Source organism: Xyrauchen texanus, chromosome 3 (genome assembly GCF_025860055.1).
Source record: "Xyrauchen texanus isolate HMW12.3.18 chromosome 3, RBS_HiC_50CHRs, whole genome shotgun sequence".
NCBI lineage: Eukaryota > Metazoa > Chordata > Actinopteri > Cypriniformes > Catostomidae > Xyrauchen > Xyrauchen texanus.
Genome location: NC_068278.1, coordinates 14,982,305 through 15,000,077, shown reverse-complemented (window position 1 = coordinate 15,000,077; position 17,773 = coordinate 14,982,305). Strand labels below are relative to the sequence as shown.

At 38.6% G+C, this 17,773-nt stretch overlaps 1 protein-coding gene across 2 annotated transcripts in view; it reads right to left on the bottom strand.

Annotated features, from left to right (window-relative positions):
* Nucleotides 1–12,143: 12,143 nt before the first annotated feature.
* LOC127630504 (transmembrane protein 132E) overlaps nucleotides 12,144–17,773 on the bottom strand; it is a 432,450-nt gene continuing 426,820 nt past the window's right edge. For both annotated transcript variants that reach the window (XM_052108088.1, XM_052108082.1), the window contains exon 9: nucleotides 12,144–16,205. In XM_052108088.1, the coding sequence (XP_051964048.1) occupies nucleotides 15,138–16,205 (1,068 nt within the window). In that variant the 3' untranslated portion in view covers nucleotides 12,144–15,137. The remainder of the gene's footprint in view (nucleotides 16,206–17,773) is intronic.

Here is a 17,773-nt window from a genome sequence, read left to right as displayed (position 1 = left end):
TTAGATTTTAGAGTTTGATGTTCTGCCACCGGCTCTGATGCTCTAGTCCATTCAAACTCATGTCTGACAGTTTGATGTGGCAGGCTCTCTCTCACATTCATCAGTTTTTAGAGTTGTGTGATAGGTTCTCTGCACACATCAAACTTATGGGCTAGATGCTTACTCGACTCTATGTCCTTGAGTCAACATCTCAGCCCATGCCTAGACAAGTTTGTGATGCGGCAGGTTGTCCTCTCCGCACACATTCATTGGACTTTTTTAGTTTGGATGTTCTGCACTCCGGGCTCTTATGCCCTTGAGTCGACATCTCAGCTCATGCCTGAACAAGTTTGTGATGCGGCAGGCTGGTCCTCTCTGCTCACATTCATCAGTTTTTATGACAAGTTTGTGTTGCGATAGGGTTCTCTTCGCACACATTCATCGAACTTTATGGGTTAGATGCTTTGCTACCCTGGACACTTGTGTCCTTGAGTCGACATCTCAGCCCATGCCTAAACAAGTTTGTGATGCGGCAAGCTGGTCCTCTCCGCTCACATTCATCAGTTTTTATGACAAGTTTGTGTTGCGATAGGGTTCTCTTCGCACACATTCATCGAACTTTATGGGTTAGATGCTTTGCTACTCTGGGCTCTTATGCCCTTGAGTCGACATCTCAGCCCATGCCTAAACAAGTTTGTGATGCGGCAGGCTGGTCCTCTCCACACACATTCATCAAATTTTAATGGTTTAGATGTTTATGCTACTCCGGGCTCTTATGCCCTTGAGTCGACATCTCAAGCTCATGTCTGAGACCTCTCGTGTTTTTGTGAGTACACTGCACAACCGTAGGGGTTCGGGCAGCCCCAAGTGCGGCGGCGTGGGTATTGCGTTCCCCGTAGTGCTTAGCAGCGCAGCATCATAGTGAAGCTTTTTGTAAAGGGAACGTCTCGGGTTACATGTGTAACCCTTGTTCCCTGAAAAAAGCGGAACGAGATGCTGTGCTGCTTTGCCGCACCTGGGACGTCTCAGGACTGCTCTTCAAAAAGAAGTATCTGACGACACCTGGTGATGTATCCATTTATAGCCTGGCCGCAGGTGCATCTAATGATTGCATCAGCCGAGACTATAAATTCCGGTCAACGTTCATTGACGTGTTACACACACTATTTCAGCTCGGTCACAATTAGGGTTGTTCCCCGTAGCGCTTAGCAGCGCAGCATCTCGTTCCACTTTTTTCAGGGAACAAGGGTTACACATGTAACCCGAGACGTTTTGTGATTCAAATCATTGATATATTGTAATCTTTTATTCACTTTTTTCTCATTCATCTGTATTGGACTTGTACATCTGTATTGGACTTGTACATCAGCTCCAGCTTCGTCATAAGCAAAGACTGGGATAACCTGTGTTTGTTTGTGGGCTCATTATGTAGTAACAAGTTACTTTTCTCTTCTGAAGTGGTAATTACGAGTACTGTCACATTCAAGTGCTTTGTTGTCAGAAAGATCAGGAAACATGGAAGACTAAAGCTTCATTCTTGTATATTTCTTATTATGACACTGTAATACTTATTACTCAGTCAAATACAATATCAAAATGATCTCTGTTTTTAAATCATAATAAAACTTGTTGCGTCTATCAATGTTTTATTTTAAGGACATACATTCTTATACTGCATTAGGTCAACACTCGATTTCCAATGTAAAATCTGGGTTCTGAAGCAAAATATAATAAACAAAATTGCTTTCTCCGTTTGTGGTAAATTAGCTGGTTTTTGTCAAGTCAAAGTATTATTTAAGTATTATTTAATATGACTGAATAAACCTGACGTCATTAATAGCCCCTTTAGGCAGTAGCGGTTCTAACTTGTATGCCAAACCCTGCAGCATGGCCCCAAAGTTGTTAAGGGAGGGTGAGGTTGTAAATAAGATGGCTGGTGGAGTTCAGTGCAACCACTTGTCTGTGTGGGAGCCTCGTGCTGCTACCGGTAAGATGCAAAATAATACAATAAACACTGATCAGCCACAACATTAAAACAACTGACAGGTGAAGTGAATAACATTTATTATCTCGTTACAATGGCACCTGTCAAAGGGTGGGATATATTAGGCAGCAAGTGAACAGTCATTTCTTGAATTTCATGTGTTGGAATCAGGAAAAATGGGTAAGCGTAAGGATCTGAGCAACTTCGACAAGAGCCAAATTGTGATGATTAGACAACTGTGTTTGTGCATCTCCAAAACGGCAGGTCTTGTGTAGTGTTGCCGGTATGCAGTGGTTAGTACCTACCAAAAGTGGTCCAAGAAAGGACTACCGGTGAACCGGTGACAGGGTCATGGGCGCCCAAGACTCACTGATGCACGTGTGGAGCGAAGGCTAGCCCATCTGGTCCGATCCCACAGAAGAGCTACTGTTGCACAAATTGCTGAAAAATTTAATGCTGTCCATGAACACAGTAGTGTCAGAAACCACAGTGCTTCACAGCTCGCTGTGTTTGGGGCCGCATAGCAGTAGACCGCCGTCCACCGTCAAAAGTGCCTACAATGGGCACGTGAGTGTCAGAACTGGACCATGGAGCAATGGAAGAAGGTGGCCTGGTCAGACGAAACACGTTTTCTTTTAGATCATGTGGATGGCCGGGTGCATGTGCGTTGTTTACCTGGGGAAGAGGTGGCAGCAGGATGCACCATGGGAAGAAGGCAGGCCGGAGGAGGCAGTGTGATGCTCTGGGCAATGTTCTGCTGGGAAACCTTGGGTCCTGGCATTCATGTGTATGTTACTTTGACATGTTCCACCTATGTAGTACAAAGATTGTTGCAGATCACATACACCCCTTCATGACAACGTTATGCCCTGATGGTAGTGGCCTCTTTTCATAATGAGCCCTGCCACACTGCTAACATTGTTTAGGAATGGTTTGAGGAACATGAAAAAGAGTTCAAGGTGTTGACTTGGCCTCCAAATTCCCCAGATCTCAATCCGATTAAGCGTCTGTGGGATGTGCTGGACCAACAAGTCTGATCCATGGAGGCCCCACCTCACAACTTACAGGGCTTAAAGGATCTACTGCTAACATTTTGGTGCCAAATACAACAGGACACCTTCAGAGGTCTTGTGGATTCCATGCCTGGACGGGTCAGAGTTGTTGGGCAGGTGGTCTTAATGTTGTGGATGATTGGTGTATTTAAGATATACAAATGGTATGGGAAATGCAAAAATTTTAAAATGAAATGAAAATTTGAAAGTTGATTTTTAATTCTATATTTCTATATTCAATCATACATTGATTTCTGTATGTAGTTCCATATTTATTTTACCTCTGTGCAACATGCTAATGAGAGGATTAGCCTAATGTATAAATAAAAGGAAACTGGATTGTTTGTGATTAATTAATAAGATGCAGGTTTTAGCACTAAATCAAAATTACAAAATTACAGCAACTGTATTTCTTAAAATCACACTTTCTGTGAGGTTGGAATAAAAAGTTAATAGTCGTGTTTTGCCATTTAGTGAATGTGTATACAGGCAAGCGTTTATTAATAAATGCACCTAAACTATCAGTGATGCCTTCAGATGTGACTGCTCTGTGAACAAATTAGGGTCATTAGATTATTTTGCTTTGTGCTGTGCAGTCCTTTCATTTGGCCTCTTTGAAATTCTGTGGGGAATGCTTTTTGTACATTTCTGTTTGTACATTTGCCTCTATTACTTGAATCTACAGCACTTTTAATCAAAACATAATCTTCTCAGTCTGCATACGCAATCACAATCTCTTCAACGGAGCAAAATCACCTCCAAAGCTGTTTAAAAACACATTCAAAAAAGCTATTTGCAGGTGCAACACCATTTACAAAAGAATTGTATTAAGTTTTTATTTTGCAAATGGTTTGTCTCTTTTGTAATCTATCACCAAATAGGACAACTGCAGCTACAGTCAATGTGCTTATTTGTAAATACAAGTCTCCAACGATTACAATTACACCCACATGCGCTGTGGACCAGGAGTATTGTTTACAGAATAATTTCTATGGATGGCATTTGTGGATTGTTTTTGATTAACACATACGTGTGAATGAAGCGGTGCTGTATGCTTGCCTGCTAGAATTCCATTATAAATGTATTACAGTCACGTTCTGTTTTACTACATTATTCTATAGTTATTTGTAGCATGCCACAATGTTCAATATGTATTAAGTTAAATAAGGAATTTTAAAGTATCTTTAAAACCAAGAAGTTTGCTTCATACTTCATCCTATGTTTTACAACATCTGTTGTAGTCTAGCAAAGCAAAAAAGATCATACACATTGTCACAATCACATTGTCTTTACACAATACACCAATAAAGTGACAAAGGGGAGTGCTGTTTGTCTTCAATTTCTATTTCCAGCAGACTATGTGAATGCAAATAGTCGTGCTGTATGGCAGATCCTATTTCCACCTAGTGCAAATAGTTTCTTGTATAATTCATTAAGCTAAAATGGAAGTAATGAACACTACAAATAATACATAATTATATTATATATACTGTAATTATAATTATAAATGGTAATTTTGAATAATCAACTATGGTAGTGGTTATGTGGTTTAAATGACTTGTGTACTGCTGTGCATTAAACCTCTATGTATGTTATTTGCAAAAGTACTGAATAAAAGTCTGAACGTAAAATAGTTGAAGGTATCTCTGATCGTTAATCTGAAGCAAGCCCTTGGGCTACTCTAAAGCTCTGATTGAACAAATACATTCATGTTAATGAGCTATAGACTTTCAACTATAATTGATAAACTAAACTTTTCACAACCATGGATCAAGTGAATCATTATTTAGATGAGTAAAATCATGATGATAAATTCATGCACCCAGAATTAAAGCAAGACCATTATTAAATCTTCTTGTTTTCCCCTTTGTAATATTCTATTGTAATTCATCTCTTCAATTAGGATGCATTCCAAATGAACTTTCATCCACCTTCCATCAAATGCTATGTGAGATGACTCCCAACCTTTTAAATATGAGTGGCTTCAAACAGTGATATTCCTGACAGCTCCCAGTTGATGAAATGTCTGGACACATTGAATTGTTATATCACAGGCTACTCTGCTAGTTGATGTGTGTTTCCACAAGCCAAATACCTGGGGAGTGATATTACATTTATCCTTTCTAACTTAATAATATCAGTCTTTTGTTAGTCACTTTTGCGCCACTATTCCCTAAATGAGAGTGTTGGGAAAAATTCAGTATCTCAGAATTGACTCCCTTTCAATTTGTGAGAAGGAATCCTACATGAATTTGCCTCATCCCATGCAGAATTTTAACAGTCCTTTTAATTTGGACTAATTATGCCTATTTATTCCCTGACATTTTTCTTATCTAAACTGAATTAAAAACTGTTAAAACAATTAATCAAGCAAACAAAACTGATTTTAATTTAGCTGTACAGTGCCACAAAATGCACATCACGATGTTTCAAGATAAATTTAAAAGAATACATATTGATATCATAATTTGTGACCATTTTTGGGAAATTAAGTGTTAATTCGCCATGGTCCAAAAAAAAACCCAAAACAGTTCATTTACATATTGAGTCTAATAAAATACATTAAAAAGAAATTTCGGTCCCATTTTATATGAGGTGTCTACTATGCACTAAACCTTTAACGTTCTGCTCAACTGTGTGGAAGGGCACATTTTGAAAAATGTGTTGAACTTAAAATCACTAGATATCGCTGTGTCTTTAAATAGCATGCCTTTTCAGTTTGACTCCTTACAGGAAGTTAGCAACAAGAAAGTCTCTCCAGGCATGAGAACACAATTCGGTGGAATTTTCAAAGGTAAGCATATTTTTTCGACATATACTTTCGGAGGTCTTACTGAACAGAACTACTATAACTTGATACAACAAATAAAAAAAAAAAAGGGTCAAATACGTTTCTAAAAACATGCTCTACCAAATGGATTGTTTGTCATTTTATGGTAAAGGTAGTGAAACTAAGCTAATGTAAGCTAATGTGGACTATTTGCTATGAAATAGTAATAATAAATAAATAAAAAAATCATTAATTGTTGTTAATATGATAGGTTTAAGGTTATTCAATATTATTTAATGTTATAAGTATGATTCTTTTACTGTCTAAAAACATGCTCAACCAAATGGTTCAATTGCATTTAGTGATAAAAGTAGTGATGCTAAGAGAATAAGTTTTTTATGAAATTGATATATGCTGGTATACTAGCTATTATAACAATATATGGTTTGTAATTTAGATATTTTTTTTCTGTTTTACAAACAATAGATGGACACTAAAACATTATCGGTGCAAGGCCACGCACTTTTCTAGCCCTTATACCAGAAAATCCTCAAGACTCTGATGCTGATCTGACTTATGACGATGACCAAATAGAGGATCCTGATTATCAGCCCACACAAGCAAAAGAGACTGGGGACAATTCTTATGAATCCATTGATTAGGAGGAGGTTGCCTCAACAAGCTCATCTTCTAAACCACAGCCCCATAAGAAGAGGAGACAAGGGAAAACATCCTAAAAATGTTTTCTTTGGTTGAGCCAAAAGACACCCCTGACCCGACAGTTCACCCTCAAGTTCAAACAAAGGCACTAGGAGAATCTGTAATTATGACAACATTGAGGCATTCCAGGACCCTGATTGAAGATTTGAACCCCCTGATGCTGCAAAGACACCCTTCCAGTACTTTAAAATGTTCTTCACTGACAAGATCATTGAACATATTGCTCAACTTACCAATATGTACTTAGCCCAGGAGTTGGGGGATCCAATCAAGACTAGCCCTGAAGAGATTTAAGTTTTCCTAGCAATACTACTCTTCATGGGTTTTTTCAGCTTCCCATCCTTGGAGGACTACTGGCACCACGAGTCATGTTTCAACATGATAGCAGAGATTATGCTGAAGAATAGATTCAAGCTGTTATGCCAGCTCATTCATTTGAATGATAATCAGCAGGGCAATGACAGTCCAGTTCGATTTGGCAAAATTTTGAGATGCTTTGTGTGCAGTGCCTCCTGATCCCATCCACTTACAAGCACAGTGTGGATGAGGTCATGGTGGCATGTAAAGGCACAAGGGCTGGCACTCTCTGCCAATTTATTGCCAACAAGCTAGACAAGTGGGGCTTTAAATTGTTCTGTCGGGCAAGTTAATCTGGCATCATCCATGACCTACTGCTCTCTCAAGGTGCATCCACATTTTTCAATGTAGCTCTAAGTGAGCAGGAGCAGGTGCTACCTCTAGGGGCTAAATTGGTGACGACATAATGCAAACCCATAACTTAGCCACAGCTTTCAGTTGTATTCTGTGACAACTACTTAACTTTTTTCATCCTATATGCAAACCTGGGTGTGAAGTGCACCAGCACTGTCTGATCAAACTGCATTGGAGGAGCTCCCTTGATGACAGACAAAGAGCTGATGAAGAAAGTATGTGGTGCTTTTGATCACAGGTCTGTTGAAGGGGTGATCGCAGTGAAATGGTTTGACAGAAAATGTGTCAACCTTCTGAGCAATGCCTGTGGGATCATGCCTCTTTCAACTGTCAAACGGTGGAGCAAAGAGCCCCACACAAAGATTGCCATCCCATGCCCATCACTCATACCTGCCTACAATCAACATATGGGAGGCATTGATCTTTCTGACATGCTGGCACACATGTAGAAGACCCCAGCCAAGTCAAGGTGATGGTACTTTCCCCTGTTCCCATACATTCTTGACCTGTGCATCTCAAATTCCTGGCTGGTTTACAAGATTGACTGTGGTCTACTGAACAAGAAACCAATGTCTCTCAAAAGGTTCCACCTGCCAGTCACCCACAGTTCAAAGCAAGTCAACAAGCAAGCATCCAAAGTTGGATGAACATCATCCTCCTCCCCAAGACGCTGACAACCACGACCATGACCCTGAAAACCACAACCGTATGTGCATTAAGATAACTGCGGATATTTGCCACTTAACTGTGGCAAGTGGGGTCGGTGCAACCTCTGTCCAAAGGGTGTGTTGAAATCAGAAATGCAATGTTTTCCTGTTTTTGAATGCAAACCAGCAATGCTTTGCAGCATACCACCAGAAATAAAGTGGATCTAATGCCACACAGATAATCAAGTCTGATTTAGTTCTACAAAAATGTAGCATTGTTTTTTTTCTTTTTCTAAAAGTTTTTGGTATTGGTAAATGTATTGATACTTTTACCTTGAAGCAACATCTCAACCGGTTTGTAGAGGCCTATACAAAAAAAAGGTGTACTGTACAATAAAATACATACAGTACAAAATACAAAAATGTATTGTGTAACTACATATGCTGCTACTGTGGTTCAGGTATGGCTAGGTTTGGGGGTTAGGGTTTAGATAAGGGTTATCTGATGACCATGACATCACAACCAATGATAATCAATAAAATAGAGAGCATCTAGAAAGCACCTATAAAAATACAGAAAAGACAAACACCTACATTACTACATACACATACTTATAATAAATCACACCTATAAGGTAACCCAAAACATTATATACAGATCCTTTTCATTCACTTATATTCCACATACATACATACATATGCATGGAAAAAAAACATTAACTATACATACAGTATACTGTATCTACAGCATCACATTAAACAAGGCTTCATCATTAAGTCCCATTGGTGATGAGGTTTGAAGTGTGTAGATCCAATAAATCTCACGTTTCTGTAAAATCAATTCAATTTTGCCTCCTCTTGGTGGCATCTTATCACTCTCAATGCTAACATCTAAATGGTTTTGTGGGGAATTTGGATTTGGAAGTGAGATTTGGTATGGGTCCATTTTCTTGACATTTGGTTCAGAGTCTCATTACTACCTTATTTACAAAAGATGCTGACTGAAATACTCTTTTGCTTGCCTCCAATTTTCACACTACTCCTTTAAAAAAAGGTCTTCCTAAAAGTCAGTTTTATAGATTGTGGAGGATATGTCAGTCTGATTTTATCGCTAAGTCTCAGATAATGAAAAAAAAACTTTCTTCAACGTGGTTACCCACCTGATTGGATTGCGGAAGCGTTTAGTACAGCTCTTCATAAAACATGTTCTGATTTACTGAAAACGAATCAAAAGAAAGCAAAATAATTTAATTTACTTTTACTACATGAACTGGGGCGGTGTGTACCTATGACAATCGGAAACACTGGCATTTGCTAACATCTGATCCAGAGCTAAATGCTTTATCCCAGCACCCTCCTCTTATCATGTTTAAAATGGCAAAAATGTAAAAGATCATTTAGTCCATGCCGAATTCTGCAGTATAGTTTCCGCACCATTTCAGAGACAGCTTAGTCCAGTCCCAAATGGGAACTATCAATGGTATCAATGTGGTAATTGTGCACAGTGCAATAATACTTTTAAATCATCCTTTTTTTGTCATCCGCAAACTGGTAAAAGGAATTCAATAAACTCTGTCACCTGTTCCTCTACCCATGTTGTGTATTTGATTTGTTGCCCTTGTGGTCCTGGATACGTTGGAAAAACATTACATCAGTTAATACAACGAATTAGTGAGCATAAGAGTACGATCAGGACCCTATCACAGCTCATTTTGTTGAATTTAATCATAAATTGCATTTTAATGGCATCGTTAAGATGGCACCATGAGGATGCAACATTGAATTGATTCTTACAGAGAAGTCAGATTTATTGGATCTACACACTTCAAACCTAAAAATGTTTCCATGTGTATGTATATGTGTGTATGCATATGTATATAAACTCAGCAAAAAAAGAAACGTCCCTTTTTCAGGGCACTGTTTTTGAAAGGTAATTTTGTAAAAATCCAAATAATTTTACAGATCTTCATTTTAAAGCGTTTAAACAATGTTTTCCATGCTTGTTCAATGAACCATAAACAATTAATTATCATGCACCTGTGGAAGAACTAACAGCTTACAGACGGTAGGCAAATAAGTTCACAGTTATAAAAACATACGACACTAAGGAGACATTTCTACTGACTCTGAAATACACCAAAAGGAAGATGCCGAGTGTATGTATGTATGTATGTGTGTATATGGAATATAAATGAAAGAAAAGGATCTGTATGTAATGTTGTGGGTTACCTTACAGTTGTAATTTAGTATATGTACATGGGCTTCTGTAGATGTGGTGTAAGTTTTTCTCTTTTCTGTAATTATAGGTGTTTTCTAGATGTTCTCTATTTTATTGATTGTCATTGGTTGTTGTTTATGTTTATGGCCAGTGTAAGAGCATGTGAGTGTGTCTACTGTATGTAATTATGTGAGTGTGTCTACTCTATGAACTTATGTGTTACATACAGACTCTGCACACTGCTCAAGGGCATTTATATTAGGAGGTGCAATATAATGTTGGGGTACCATCCATTTATCTCAACTTTAGAACAGGCATACAGATGCAGGGAAGATACATGAAGGGATATGAAATGACTATGTATTATAAAGGTGCAAAAAAGGTATAAGTCCACTTTCATTTTTTGGAAGCATGGCAACTGAAGCACTACATATTATTCACTACAAATTCTATCTTTTCTTACAATTCAGTCCAACATTAAAAGACCTAACAGCAGACCTAAAAAGTCTTTGCATCAGCTCAAAACTCACATTATTTCCCATGGGAGGTTGAAATCCAGACTCTATATCCTCAAAGGCAGTTGCAGCCTGTCACAAACACCATTAGGATGGTTGTTATTGTATTTTTTACCTACCACCAACCAGAGTGGCAATGTGTGTATGTGGTATAGCAGGAAATAAAACCAATGATCTGAACAAATGGATGCAAAGCACTAGCCATATATACTAGAATATATAGTACCTGAATATATATTATAGTATATCAAGTTCAGACACACTTGACTGAATTTATGTTTCTCATGGTCTTAAAAAACCTTTTGGTCCAAAGGCTTGTGCTAAAGTGCTTGAAAAAAGTTTCAAAGACAAACATAAATATCCCCTTTTTGGGGTGACTTGGACCGGACTGTGAAGGAAAAGCAGGCAATAAATGCCAAGCATACATTTTCATTTAATACAGTTTAAAAAGCATCCCAGGTGGCTTCTCGTGAAGTTGATCAAGAGAATGCTCAAGAGTGTAGGGAGCTGTAATCTAGGTGGCTATTTTGAAGAATATATATATAACATAGTTTGGATTTGTTTGGCATTTTTGGTCATTGTACTATTACCATACTTCCATTTCTGTGTTTTTGTCCTTCAAAGACTTGATGACTTTAATATTATTCTAAAATGTGGAAAATTGAAATAAAAAAATGTGTGGCTGTGTCCAAACTTTGACTGGTAGTGTATAATGTAGAAAATACTTTAATAGGAACACTATGGTCCTAATAAAGTGTCCGACTTTTTCTTCTGCTGTTGTAGCCCATCCACCTCATGATGCTATTCAGCTGACTACAATTGTACAGAGTGGTTATCTGAGTTACCATAGCCTTTTTGTCAGCTCAAACCATTTATTTCTTTAATCAACAAGGAGTTTCTGTCCACAGAACTGCCACTCACTGGATGTTTTCATCATTGGAAATCATGCCATGGTTGAAATCACTGAAATCACATTTTCCCCCATTTTGAGGTTTGACACACGATTGGCTGATTAGAGAATCACATGAATAAGTAGGCGTACTGGTGTTCCTAATAAAGTGCTTTGTGAGTTTATATTTAAGAATGTAATAAAAAAAAATCAGTGCATTGTATTTGTTCATTGAAGTTTCCTTTTAGGATTTATGAAGTAAAACCCATATAAAATATTTCCCATTTAGTGTAGCTACACTGAGTTACAGCTTTATTGCCTCTTGCACTTCATGAAACAATCATATATATGGCTTATATTGCCTCTCATTTACCACATTACCACTGCTACATTTGTGTGACATGTTATAATAGAGGATTGCATATACTATTTAATATAAAATATGTATTGGTATTTATTTATGCTGAAGAATCATCTGAGAAAGCAGTTATAGGAGCTCCTTTCAAAAGAAATACAAAAAGTGAGCTAGCTGTAGTAGCTTAAATTTTCATCCTTTGGCATTCAGTGGAGAATCCATCCATCCATCCATCCATCCATCCATCCATCCATCCATCCATCCATCCGTCAGAAAAAGACAAAACACCAAGTTTATGCTTTGTATTTTCTTTAGTTCTTACATATAAGGAGGGAAATACAACAGGTATTTTTTCAGGAAAATACGGGAAGTTGTAACAGTGCTCTGTACATTAAGGGTGTGACAGCACATGGCTGACAATATCGTGCTTCAGCAGGTCACAGACTAACAATTCAATTCTCTAAACCACAACACAGCATGTGGTCAAGGCAAATGCCTAGTAGCAGCTCCTCTTCTAAAAGAAAAATGAGAGCGCAGATATTGCAACTGCTGTTTATATACATACACAATCTAAAGAAACTATTAAACAATATGAAACAAGGAAGAAGTCCTGAAAGTGAAGTTACAACTGAATAATTACTTGATGACATGAGTAGCATTATAATCTTAGAAAAGAAAGAAAAAAGTCTATGAGCTGCTACCAGAAACTTGCAAATAGTCTTACAGATCCGTTGTACCCCATTTGAAGACCTTACAGTAATAATACATTTTAAATAATGTTCATTTTAATCGTCAAGGTACAGATGAAAAGTTTACATTCAGTTCTGAGCTACCAAATTTGACAATGTCACTCAGGCAGCACTCCAACTGTCAATCAAAACTCTACACCTTGACATGTTTACACATATTCAGTTACCGTTTCATTTTACTCAGAATCCTTTGATAAAAAGGTGGATGGGGCTACAAATAATTGAAGGATGGTGAAGGTGTGTCAGTCTTATCTAGATTGCAAAGGACCCTTGATTAAATTAGGGGTTAAAGTAAAAAATAAAATGAAAAATTATAATTATACAAAAAAAAAAAAAAAAAAAAACTAATGTTCCCTCCTGGTTACAGGAAAATGACAAATAAATCTAATGAAAACAAAGGGTTAATCCTGTATGTTACACATAAACACAGTGGGAAATTAAGCATTTTAAAACAGTGTGTGTGACTTTAGACGTTGTGAAGAAACTGGAGAAACTTTAACCCTGAAACTAACCTGTGATAGGTCAGCAGCAATATATATATATATATATATATATATATATATATATATATATATATATACTGTATATTCTAATTGTGCCCCATCACAAAAAAAAAGCTTCCAGAACCATTACCAGCTCAACCTTTTGTAAACTTGTAAATGTAAAAAAAATTGGGGTTGTATTGATCTAATGTGCTAATGAACATTTCATAGCTTTGTTTTTTAAATAAGCAAGCTTCAACATAAAAAAACGTAGTTTTGTCACGTGTTGTTAGGTTTAGCACATTGTCGAGGGCTCAGCCTTTCAAAGTACACTCTTTTGACCGCGAGCCCATTCAAAAGACCGTTCAGGTATTCAGAAAAACCATGCTGCGCACGGACAGTTCTCACATACTGTGCTGATGACGAAATTTGCATCACCCGTGACGTACATCGGCAAGCATTGAACCGAAGTAAACTTCGGCCTTAACAAACACACAAAACTACTAATCCCAACACCATCAATTTACATTGTGGCATGTTACAACTAATTTTGAGATATTTATTGGGATATTATGTATCAAATGTAATTGTGGTGCTTTGGATGTATTTGGGGTGGACTTACTAAATACCCACAAAAATCAACCCCTCCATGTGTTTGCATAGCATTTTGTCCTTACAAAAGATCTTTACTTTATAACCACTTGGGTGGGAGTTAATGGTGAGACCATTAAAGAGACAGAAAAAGAGAAAGACAGCCTTACAGAAGTTCAAGTATCTGAGTCCCTATACAGCATCTTCCTTCCCTGTTCCTCAGGCATACTGAGTAATTGAGAGGTAAGCTTCAGCAGTCATTATATACTGAACATGGTATGTACACAGGAGGGTGAGCACTGAAGGGTAGTTCTGGCACATGCATTTAATGCATGGTAACATGATATGTCCTCTAGTATTGTTTATGTATGATTAGATAATTCTCAATACAAACATATACAAAGTAAAAAAAAGAAAACAAAATAGAGCTAATTGTGCCTCCAAGTCTCCATTCATGCAGAGGAATGTTGGAGAAGATATCTAACTCCACAATGTACAAGCTCCTGCATTCTGCCGAGCTGACACACATTGAATTCATATACAGACGTCCATAGAGTTGACCAACTTTGGCCTTACCAATGTGAAAAAAAAATAATAATAACGTGGTATAAGCACAGAGAGAGGTTGTGACTACTGTAATCTGTTTACTATGGTATTTGACTTAACCAAGACAGTGAAAGAACCAAAGAGGGCATCATCCAGATTTAGAATGAGTATGAAATACTGAAGAAAGATGAAGAACTAATTCAACAACCAAGGCATGTGTTGGACCAAGATAACACTAAAAGAAAGGGAGGGCGAGGGGGTGGAATAAAACCATTCAACTTTTCCAACACTGACAGAAAGAATCCATGGCATGTTCTTATGAACGTTCATGGCAATTGCTGTGGCTAAGTGTCAGGTTTATCAAAGATGGCATTAAATTGATCCATCTCAAACACAAATCTGGGACAAAATTAGAATCTGCTCTTCAAAGGCCTCTTTGTTGGAGAAGAATCTGTTGAATTAAAAGAAGATGAAGACGAATGGACACAGTGCCAAGACTCCAGACATTCCTCTGAGAAAGATCCTGTCCACAACAGGGTGACCCACCCATCCATGCCACAAGAATGATTGAGTGATTTTAGGAATCCATTTTGATATTAGTGCTCAAAACCTAAACTTTTCCATTAAAGATTGTACACTCAACTTTCAATTGAGCAGCAATCAGACACACTGCTAAAGCCATTTTGCAAGAGATTAAAAAATCCCTACTTCTTGTTTTTGGCTTTCCAGTCAGTGTTATGAACAGTTTTTGTTCAAACTAGTGTACAAGTTTGTACAACAAACGTGTAAGAGAAACAGCACTGTGCAGAAACCCCAACAAAACTGGACACTAGGCCTTGGTTGTTTTTTCTTGTGAAAGGTACCTCATCTAGAGTGAAAATTAAGAGAGAAAAATATAAACGAACATCTTTAGAAAGTGCTTTGCCCAATCAGGCTATTTCCTTTATCCTGCGCATGTAGTCGTGCAATTCCTCGGGGTCCTGGAAGCCCATGTCTTGGCATACCCACTGAATGTCTTCCTCATTGGCAATGGGAATGGAGTTGTAGGGTAACTCCTCCGTGGGAAGGGTAAAAGTGGTGAACTTGACACGCTTGCGCTTGGAGGTTGGTGAGCTGGCTTCTTCTCCGTGGTCCTTGGTGGAACCACCGGAGCTGCCATCTCCTCGTCCATGGACCTGGCTTTGCACACTGGTCTGGGAGCTGCCACTGCTGTGGTGATCCCCATGACAACAAGTCTGTACCCCTTCCAAGGTGTTGCTGGGACTCTCCACTGTTTGGGGCGAGAGATCGCTCTGAGTGCGCAAGGGTTCCCCGTTACCCAAGAACACCCAGTGGTGGGAATGGTCCATGTTTGGTTGGCCTTCGGGTGGGATACGCTTATGGCGATACTTTAACACAAACACAATGCAGTTGATAAGAAAGACAAGTATGGCGAGACAAAACACACCAAGAAGAGCATACATGCCGATCTCTAGGTCAGTCATACTTCGAGGACTATGCACAAACTCATCTTCCTCGTCATCCTCTTCAGTTGGTTCCTCATCAATGATTGTAGGGAAGTTGGTGTAATCGACAGGCACGCTTGCTGGCTGCTCATCAGATGGCTCATATCCTGCACCACCTACATTGGGATCAATAGCAGGCCGTCTCGTGTTGGTAGGCATTCTGGTGTTTATTTCAGCCTCTGTATCCACTTCCTCCTCAGAATCTTCATCTGGTCCAAAGCGGACCTTGACAAACACAGGTGAGGATGCAATGACGCTCTTGCGTTTAGTCTTCTGGCAGGTTTCGCAGATGGTCATCTCCACATGCACTATGTCTCCAGAGCCCTCACCTTCTGCAACAATGACCGGCCAACGCTGTTGGGGTTGTTGAGCTATTGTAACCACCTTGTCATCCACTGTGGAGGCATTGAGGTTGTAGTCTTTAGGGTCGTACATGCTCAGGGGGGCAGCGGTGTTGTCACTGTAGTAAACCCAGATGGACAAACTAGCCTCCTAGAAAAACAAAAATAAGCAACAGTCATCTTCTTTCATCAGAGTAATTTACTGTATTGTCTTATTGTCAGATGCTGGGTCAGGTTTGCCAAAAACCATCCCACTGACCAATCAAAACTAGCTCAATATCAGTACTCAAAATATACCACTCCTATACAGTACCTAATACAAATTCTTTACAGTCCCTATTATGCACTTTCAGACTTCCCTTCATTTGTAGGCCTATTAGAGCGTGCAAATGCAGAGCGCAAATGGCTAGGTGCACAAGATAGTGCCTGTGAGCTTTCACCATACGAGTTTGTACATGCTTACTGAGAGTAGTATGAGTGCTCATTAAAACTGAGTGAGATCACACGGTGTGATTGCAGTGTGAGTGGGGCTTTAATGTTGCTGTGAGGGGAGACTTCCAAAGGAGACTTGTTAGAGATTTGGCTGAAACCACCATGAGCGTTTACAAATAAAAAAAGAGAGGAGAGTGGTCTATCAGCAACAGGAGATAACATCCTCTTAACATTGTTGCATGCCCTTGCCAGGTAAAAAGTGTTAAAATTGTGGGTAATACTTTATTAATTATAGCATTATTTATGAATTTTCACAGAAACTAGCACTTTTTTGGGTGCTGACCCTCCAGCAAGAAGTGCTGGTGTGCAGGTGACCCTTAAACAAGTTTAACCAACTTTATGAGAAAGGCCTTGCTGCAAAACGGGCTTCACCAGCTAGACCTACACTAACCAGCATAAACTAGCCAAGACTGCACTGAAATTGCACGCAGGTTAAGATGGTATTCGTAGCAGGGGACAGTCATAAATAAAAACAGTTTTTTTAATATCAGCTTCATGTGTTTTCATTGTGATGCTTCAATACACTTTAAATCCCTTTTTTGTAAACACCTCATATAAAATGCAAATTTCAGTAGTCTCTGGACCGGCGCCTGGCAAAACCAGTGAATTTATTTTGAGATGATGCTGCTTTTAATGCTGCCTGATGCACCTAATGAGTTCAGCACCACGAGATGTCATGAGCATGGGCAAATATTCAGTTTACCATCTTCTCTGTCAAAAGCAACCGTTGCTCTCCTATGTCTCTTAGTGAGGTGCTTATGCTTAAATCATTACTATGGCTAAGGTACTGTACAGTAAATTCTAGATATAGACAACACTGTCTGCACAAATGCATCAGATTTCATTACATTACAGTGTGGAGAGTCAATCCAAAAGACTGCACATAAATCCTAAAGGATTATGTTCAGTGTAAACAAAGACTAAGGAAACGGTAGAGCTAGGAATAGCATAGCATACTTCTTCTAATGCAATAATTTTTTTACATCTTTATCTTTTCTACAAAGGGATTATCAATCCTGGCAGTGTTGCCACAATTGTCCCCAGTTTTTGAAAGCCTCTTTCCAATGTACATGATGTTGAGCTTATTGGTCCATACAAGACAACTGTAGATTACATCAGGCGGCATGCAGCTAGCATCAGACAGGGTTGCAAGCTTTGACCATTACAAACACAGGCTGAGGAGAAACAGCACTGATGTGATACTAGTGTTCTTGTTACCCAATAACA